The sequence below is a fragment of the Phaseolus vulgaris genome, chromosome 7, assembly GCF_051622355.1.
Source record: "Phaseolus vulgaris cultivar YP4 chromosome 7, ASM5162235v1, whole genome shotgun sequence".
NCBI classification, from domain to species: domain Eukaryota; kingdom Viridiplantae; phylum Streptophyta; class Magnoliopsida; order Fabales; family Fabaceae; genus Phaseolus; species Phaseolus vulgaris.
In genome coordinates, this window is record NC_143504.1 from 49,944,792 (window position 1) to 49,954,246 (window position 9,455).

General features: G+C 29.6%; 1 protein-coding gene across 2 annotated transcripts; it reads right to left on the bottom strand.

Moving 5' to 3' along the window:
• Positions 1-805: 805 nt before the first annotated feature.
• On the bottom strand, positions 806-5,110 carry LOC137829871 (uncharacterized). 2 transcript variants are annotated; one of them, XM_068636845.2, is made up of 9 exons: positions 4,618-5,110; positions 4,328-4,519; positions 4,140-4,210; positions 3,966-4,047; positions 3,474-3,589; positions 3,216-3,386; positions 2,103-2,834; positions 1,367-1,444; positions 806-1,197 (listed from the first exon to the last, which is right to left on the bottom strand). In XM_068636845.2, the coding sequence occupies exons 2-9, from the start codon at positions 4,377-4,379 to the stop codon at positions 1,087-1,089; spliced, it is 1,413 nt and encodes a 470-aa protein (XP_068492946.1). In that variant the 5' UTR covers positions 4,380-4,519; positions 4,618-5,110; the 3' UTR covers positions 806-1,086. The 2 variants fall into 2 exon arrangements, with proteins under 2 accessions (XP_068492946.1, XP_068492947.1); XM_068636846.2 differs by having other exon boundaries at positions 4,328-4,418; positions 4,618-4,956.
• Positions 5,111-9,455: the final 4,345 nt, after the last annotated feature.

The window sequence follows — 9,455 nt, forward strand, 5'->3', positions numbered from 1 at the left end:
TATTTATTCTAAAATATATTTTTTATCTGAAAATACATTTCAGAACTTATATTTTAAATTCAAAAATACGTTCTAAAATATACTATCAGATTGTACAGAATATATTGCACATTCTTAAAGGTATTTTTGGGATCAGAAATACATATTAAAATGTACAATAAATACATGTTGAAATGTATAATTCGAAATGCATTTTTTGAGGAATAGATTTGTTATTTCATCGTCTCATGGAAGCGTAAAATGCAATGCCCTTAAAGTAATGTATGCCAAAGCATAAAAAAGAAAATGTATGGCATGCTAAACATAAAAAAACCGTAGGCTCGTATTGCGTGATTCATTGTGGGACTGAAGGATGGAAGCGAGACTAACGAGAAAATCACTTAAACCTAACGTGTTTGGATGGGCAGTAAGAATCTACTTTAAAAATCATGGAAAAATTAAAATAAAGCAACTGTTTGTTACTTTAGAAAATTAGAGATAAGGAACCGAAAAGTCTGATAAAATGAGGGTGTATAATTGGGATTATAACCTTTTTATTTTCTTTTAGTTATTCGTAGGTTTAAAACAGTATGACTTGCGAGATTTCAATTATAATATTATAGATTTAAGTGCAGAAATAAAAACGTTATGACATTGGGAGGATAAACAATGTTGTTTGGACTAAAAGCATTCCACTCTAAATAAGGCCATTATTAATAATTTTTTGAACATTGAAACTGGATGTTCTATCACGGCTGGTATTCACTGAGGCCAATTGCCATAGCCGCCTAGAAAACATGGATGAACGTGAAGATAAAGAAAGAGGTGAAGAATCTGAAACACTCAGTTTTCTACTATCCACACAAGTCATCCATCTATCTACCAAACCAGACAGCCATATCTCATTATTTGTACTTGTACACCTGGGTAACTTTGCATATACAAATGGGGAGACGTACATGATTACAAACTATATAGACTATAGACTACAGAGATCAGATCGAATATCACTGACCGTCAAGTATACAGACCCCCTACTGTAACATTTATAAGGTGGATTTATGCCTAAACTTCTGCTATTCAAAAATTCGGTTAATCAGCCAAGTATTACGAGTGCAAACGGTATCCCAAGAAGACACCGATAAGCGCCACCATACAGACATATAGAAGTGGGAATCCGACTTGAACTTTTCTTGGACCTTTATTAATAAGATCTCCCTACAAAAAGAATAAACCCACCATAAGAAATGAAATCTATTGACCCTAAGAGAAGAAACGGAATAAAATTGAAAATTTTCATATGTACATGGGCAATAATTCTAAAGTAACAGACAATATCTAATTTACAATACTGATTGATACTTTCTCAAGAAACCCCCAAGCTTACTAGTTTTTCTTGCAAGATTTTTGTCTCATAATTGCTGAGTCTCCTCTCCTCTGTTAACTTTGATATTGTTAGTCCAGACTGCATAGTAAATAAGAAACAAGCAATAAGAAACAATGTTATCTCAAGACTCACTATTACTTCCGGCCCGTTTTAATGAAGAAACCCATAGGATCAATTGATTCATTGCTATTTGCAACAACAAAAAAAGACATTTTCAAAGAATTAAGTATATAGAAGAATGTAAAAGTCAGCTAATACAGTTGTACTATTTTGTGACCCTAATCATGCCACAAATTGCACCCCTGTATATTAAAAAAGACGCTAGAAGAGCAGCCTGGCTGTCTCCTTTGGTTTTTCTAATTCCAACTTATATTTTGTTAAACAAAATGTAGTGGATCTCAGATCAATCAAATGAAAGGAAGGGAAAAGTAATGTAAATAACAATCAAGCATACAATCACACAAAAATCGGTGAAGCTGTATAATTTAAAACAAGTATGCTTATAAATATTTCAGTAAACTGAAAAGGGTATAAAGAATACTTTATGCTTCAAACCTCTCGAATGAAAACTAACCCAAAATGTGCCTTGACAAGGCATAAAAATAATCAAATTCTTCAACTGGTCATAGAAAAATTTATAAACCAAATTTGCTTCTACTTGCAACTTACTAGGAAGCATGTCACACATGCAAGCAGATAAAAAGTTTCAACAATAAAGAATGGTGGCATGCCAAACCTCATTTAGTTTTGCCTCAAGTCCATCAAGCTTTAACTTCATCTCTTCAATAGCTTTCATTAATTTGAGCTCCTCTATACTCTTTGAAACTCTTAACTCAGCTTCTTTTTCAAGCTTCAGTTCCTCAACATTCTTTAATGCTTTCAACTCCATATCTTTTGTCATTTTTAACTCTTCAACTTTTTCTGGCTTCAGTTCCTCAATATTGTTTACTGTTTTGAACTCCAGATTTTTTAACTCTGTTTCTGGATTTAGTTCCTTTACAGAATTTACTGGGTTTAAAATCTGAAATTCTAACTTTTTCAACCCTGCTGCATTCTCTGGTTTCAGCTCCTCTGCATTCTTTACTTTGTTCAAATCCAGAACTTTAGACACTTTCAACTCTGTTGCTTTCTCTGGTTTCAGCTCCTCTGCATTCTTTACTTTGTTAAAATCCATAACTTCAGACACTTTCAACTCAGTTGCTTTCTCTGGTTTCAGCTCCTCTTCATTCTTTACTTTGTTCAAATCCATATCTTTTGACACTTCTACCTCTAAACCTTTTTGTGGTTTTAGTTCTTCTACATCTTTTACCATGTTCAACTCCTTATCTTTTGACACTTTTAACCGTGCTTCTTCATTTGGCTCCTCTGCATCCTTCATAGTGTCCAGCCCCATATAATAATCTGGCCTCAACTCCATATCCTCTTCTAGCTTTAATACCTCATGAACCATGTCTGGATTTTTTAGAACCTGACATACACAAGGAACAGAACAAAACATTTGAATGACCTATGCAACACTTATGAATTGAAATCGTAAAATTGATCATCCTTACATGCAAGACTACCAAAAACAGCAGAGATAACAGCTCTCGGAAAATAATAACAGGTTTTATAACATGCTTAAAGAATGCTTCCAAAGTGACACAAGAAAAAAATGAAAAATTTGCAACTCTAACAATGCACCTTTCAAATTATGAAAATAACAATCCAGAAATAAAAACCAATAAAACCCTTAAATTATGTAGCTAAGAAATTCGATTATCTTTTTTCAGGGATTTGAAATATCTCGAAAACGAAGTAGAGAAAAGACAATAATTTAGAGCCAAGTATGGGTGAAGTTTACTCTGACCATTGGCTCGGGCGATTGGATTTCATCTTTACTATATATCTGAACCTTTCCATGATCAAGACCATTCGCAAAGTCGCCATTAATAGGAGAGAGATCAGGTGAATTGGGTGGGCTGATGAGGGTCACCTTCAGCTTATTCTCTTCTATATACTTCCTTCCATCTTTAACAAACTGCCATTACCAAACAATAAGTCAAAATATAGAAATCAATATAAAATCTACCATAGTACGAAATCACGCACTATTAAATATCCATACCAGGCTGGAAGTAACATCGTCACTAGTTGTTTCGGCAGGAACTACTGTACTCTGGATTAAGAACTTGTCCTTGCACACCATATCTTCAGGTGCTTCCCTTTGGGCTTGCATTGTAACTGTTTGATGACAAATACAAGCAATAAAAATTGAATTTGGGAGGGGAAGGGGACAGAAACTACGATGCTAAAATTAATTTCATATTTGAGGATTCATCTTCACTTGTTGTTTTGGGAAAACTGGTATCCCTTAAAAAAATAAATTTCACCAAAACACTGTTGGTTGCAATTACAGCAATTTAAAATTGAGAAGCAACATAAGTGGTCAAAGAAAACTATGTCGTGCCCAATTCAGGCCATTTGGCCTCTATCCCAAAATAATCCACCACAATGGCTAAACTTATTCTCAAGAGAGATTAACTAATGTATAGAATGACAAGTCAAGTGTCTCAAAAGGGAAAAATACCAAACAAACACACATAAGATGAAGGCTTACCTATGAATTCACAAGTAGCTTTCGGCATGAGAACTCCAACATTTGGACGCACCGAATATTTCTTAGGCGACGTCGTTTTGACCTGCGAACATCAATGATACCAAAATGATTAATCTCCCCGTCCAGCCCCGTGCCTAACCCCAAGTAACAGGGATAAAAGAAAGGTGTTAAGACCTTGAACGCAACATAGTCGAAGGTGTTATTAGTCAACCGAATCGAGCAAGAACTTTGCTTCTTCAATTCAACTACAGAGGCCAAAAATCACGGCATATTATTCAACCAACCACACAAACACACAAGTTATAATAGATTTAGCATGCATGGCCGCGCAAACTAATAGAAGAATTAGAAAATGCACTCACATATAAATCTGAGTTCCTTGGGTTCGAATTCGATAATCGGAGCTTTACTCATGATTGTCCCCGAGGGGATAACCGAAGCCGAGATCGACACCTAAAATGGCAGCGTTTCAGTGAAGCCGTTCGATTCGACGCAGAATGCAGTGAAAAAGTGGGGAACGAGTCAAGTCGCGGCAGATCAACGAGTCAACTCTACTGAACTCGTAACAGAAAATGGGGAAAAAGGTGAAATCATTGAATTTTGTTTATGCACACACACGAAGTCCTAAAATTCAGAGTGAAGAAGAACATACCAGTAGCACAAGTGAGTTGGTTCTCAAAACTGGAAAAGCCGAAGAAACGGCAGCGTTTAAACAATTGACGCAGAGAGAGGTGAAAGATGTGTTAAAATGGAACTAGCCGAAAATGGTGGTAGGAATTTCCCTTTTTCTTTTTCTTTCATGCAAGGTTGTGTTGAGATAACAGAAGTGGGTGCATTGGATGGGAATAAGCGTGTGAATCGTGATCTTCTTCTTGTAAGTGGAGTAGACAGATAGAGAGATTAATGCAGCTTATTAAGTTGCAGAAGAGAAAACAAAGTGGAGTGAGATGGGGGAAGCGGAAAAGAAAAGGGCTTTTTGTTGAAATATTATAAATTCTGTTTTATTTATTTAAAATTAATTATACTGTTTTTTTTTTTTTGCAGTGAGGAGCACGTAGCATCCCAAGAGAAAGTGACCTCCACCGAAGACGTTGATTGTACTGACCTTTTACCGACACGGACCTGCTTTTGATTTATCTGCTTCCTTCTCATGGCTCGGCGCAGCCGGCTTATAAAATCGAAGAGATCACACCCCTCTCTATTTATATAATATTGAATCCCACATTGATTAAAATGAAATCTTTCATAATATATAAAATAAATTTTATAATAAGATTGAGTTAACTTATAATGTGTTAGTAAACATTGTTGTCTGCTCCTTCAGCTAAGCTAGTTCTGTGCATGAAAACCGATTCTCATCTCTTTTTCTCGGTCAATCAACGTCTAGGACGGTGCATAAGTGGTGCCGTTGTCAAGGTTCATATAGCACTGTTGCAACTTCCAAAAATTCTATCTCTCCCACCTATTAGCTTATTATAATGAACATCCAAATATCGTTTTGTATATTGCTCACCCTATGTGAAATGGTTAAGAATAGGCATTGTTAAATTTAATATTTAATACATTGAAATTGCTAAATTTACCATGGCATTTATTGAAATAAACTAAAATTCACATTGGGAAACTTTATTACCCCTTTTGTTTCAACCTTTCACTTAAATGCGAACCCCACCATAAAAATTGTTGCTTTCTTTACCAACAGGTGAGTAGATAAGAAAGAACAAAATAGTATTTTATTTATATAAATTTTTAAATAGAATATCAACTTGTTGGCTAATGATCTTTCTTTTTTATTCGATCACGTGCATAAACAATCCTTCACGTGACACTTCCACAAAAGCCCCAACTATCTCTTCTCAGCTTGCTTTCCACTTGAAGAAGACATAACAATATGTGATTCCGATCATGCTCTTTGTATTATAGAAAAATCTGAAATATTTTATAAAACGGAAAAATATAAGAAGAGACAACAATAAATGCATTAACATGATAAGAGAGAGAATGTTATGAAAAATTGTCTTTTTTTTTTTTACTTTTTACAATTTTTTTACTTATTTTCTTTAGGACATATTTTCTTTGTGTGAATAAAGTTCCGAAATAGGTAATGTAAGTATCTAAAATATCAATTTTGCCGATAAAAAAATCTAAAATATCATTTTTTTTATTTTTAAAATCAATAATACATTGTTTAGAATTAATTGTAGATTATATCGAGAGTTTAATAACAATTTAAAAGCAGTATTCCCTTTCACCAATGATACATGTTATCTGTAGTAAGGTTGTTAAGTTTGTCAAAGTTATATTAAAAAAATTAAGTTGATTTTGGTAACAATGTAAAATATATCTATTAATAACATGTTAAATTTTAAAAGTTAAAAAAAAAGGTTAAATGTCATTTAGATGACTATACTATTATAATTCTTTAACAATTAACATTAACTTTTTTGGAATTTATAATATAATTTAAATTAATCTTGCTGAAAATAATAGTGTAGTTTCAAAATAAGAAACAATGACAATATAGTTTAATCATATTTTTTTTTATATATATATTTTTCAAAATGAAAATTCTGACCAAATTTTAAAATGTATAAGATAAAGTACATTCAAAATGGGTTACAGTTTGAGACCTTCACATAATAGAGATAATATTTAACATGTTTAAGAATAAGCTTTTATGGTTGTATTTTAAGAATCTGTTATCTATCAGCTAAAATAATGTCATTCGAAAACTGTTTTCAGTTTGAAAATAATATTTTTTTTACGAAACTCATCAAATAACATTTTTTATATGGTGAACAGACTGAGCTATTAAATATTTTTAAAGTTTTTTAATTAACTGGTGACCAAACAAATTAATGTAATAGAAGAAATTATAACTTGAAAATAAATTTTATAATTTAAAGTGTATTATGACTTAAACATGATAGTTGTTATGTTTAATTTAATATCATATTATAAAAACATCATAAATTATATTATATTATATATATTATATCAATTTTAATATGAATAGTATGAAAATATCGTAAATAAATAAATAAAATGAGGTACAAAGAGAATATAAAATTATAGAAAGAAGTTTTAATATGAATAGTATTTTTTTTTATCAGCTTTAATAAGAATAGTATGAAAATATCATAAATAAATAAACAAAAATGAGTTCCAAGAAGAATTAATGTGAATATATAAAGTAGAAATTATAAACAGTAGAAAAAGTCTTAAGAAAGGACAAAGGATGGAGAATAGAAAAACTTATAGAAACCATAAATATGATTATAAAAAGTAAAATAAGGATACAATTCGAAAATGAAAAAGAACATTATAATTTTTTTATAAAATCATATAATTGGGATAGAAAACATTGTAGGCATATACAAGCTTTTTGTAACTGGTCAAGCTGTCTGGAATTACAAATTTTTATATTTAAAAAGAAAAAAATCACGAGAATTTTTAATTATAAAATTTATCTCTCTATTCACAATTAATTCAAGTTTAAATTTAAATCTAAATCTAAATCTCTTAAGTAGAAATGAAAAAAATTAAACAACATATATAAAAAAAATAAAACTTTTTATAAATCTAGTATCTTAAATTTGGAGTTAGAAACAGTGTTAATATTTTATGATTTTAAATTTCATATTTTCTTAGCATTTTACTAAAAAAGTACTTTGTTACCTTTTTTTTTTGGTGAACAATCTTTATCATGAACTAAAGATTTTAAACATTATTTAAAGTTATACAACTTTAATATTATTAAAAAGTACTTTGTTACCTTTATTTGGGTATAGTGTTTTTCAAATTCTTCATACTCTATTATTTCTTTTAAATATTCTAATAATTATTTGAGCATTTTTTTATACAATATTATTTATATTTACAATAATGCATAAATTAAGAGTATTTTTATTTAATGTAATTATAAAAAGTCTATATATTTATTTAATTAATTGGAGATTACTATATTATAAAAGTAACACACAACAAATTATAATTATTTATTAATATGGTCATAAATAATTGTTATAGGTTAAGAATCTTTATTGTACGTGATTAATGAAGACATCATATTAATTAACCATGATTGGCTTTTACTACTTTATTTTATTTAAACCTTTGGATGCCATGCAAGTTTAATCTGCCAACAATCATTCCACTTTTCCCCTTTCACTTTTAAATTTAATTATGAAGTTGACTAATCAATTAAGATCTCATGATAATTTTTTGAAGTTAATCCACTGATTCATAATTTTTTCCATTCTTAGTTAAAATTCCTCTTTTAATTAATCTTCTAGCTTATGTCTAAGACTAATGTTTGGTAAATATAATATTTGATGTCTTCATTTATCTTCGCTTATGTAACAAGATTAAATGAGGTAATAGACCCATTTATTATTAAATGAGGTCAGGTAAATTGATAATAAGATTTTATCCAGATTACTCTTTTTAACTAATAATAATAATAATAACAATTAAAATCAATATAACTTAGATATCAAACAATAAAGAAAATTAGGTATTAAAAATCTCTGATTTAAACCTATTTCATAGATAAATAATTAATAATAAATAGAATTTTCATAAAAAAAGTAAATATTTTTTTAATACTCTAGCTAAAGTTATCTAGATCTCTTAACTAGAGTATTACCAGAAAAGTTCAGTCAAAAATTGATGCAAATGGAAAAAAAAAGTCAATGTAAATTAGCGTGAGTTTTGTGTCAAAAGCATGTAAGTATTCTAATGGAGTGAAAGCCAATACGTTGTTACTCTTAACTCCAGTCAAAAATATCACTGCAGTTAGTTAAAACTACTGAAGTCATTGCTATCTAAAAAATATTACTTTTTATTTTAATTTAATGTGGAATAAATCAACTTATAAGATTTCAAACTTATATATTAATTAGAGAGTAGCGTCTACGCTAATTAATTTATGAGTATTTCATCATATCTTACTTTTGTAAGATAATTTTTTTAAGGACAATTTTGTTTGTTAAGAGGATACTTGTAAAATCATATTTTATTTCAACTTTTCATTTCTTTTCCACTTTCAAAAAATTCATTTTTATTTATTTTTATTTAGTTTTATTTTTCTAAACCTTATATGTTTCGGAATTCGATTACATCTTACATTAGTTAGGGAATTAGGAATATTTTTAAATTATTAGATTTTCAAAGAAAATAGTAAGTTTTTGTTTACTTTGAAAAAAATAATTCTTTTGAATTTGTCATAATTTTTGTGGGATTAATTGAGATGGTTCTCTTAACTTTGTGGGATCAATTTTTGTTATGTTTGGATATTTTGTTCTATGTCTTTAAATTTTGAATAATCTCTTTTTGGAGTTGGAAGTTACTTTGGAATATAAAATTACATGTAAAAAAGTTATTTATGTTTTTTTTTTAAATCTTAAGACAAATGATTTGGTCATAATATGCAAATTATGGATTGCACTTATAATTTTGAATGTGTTTGAAATTTGTATTTGATAAACC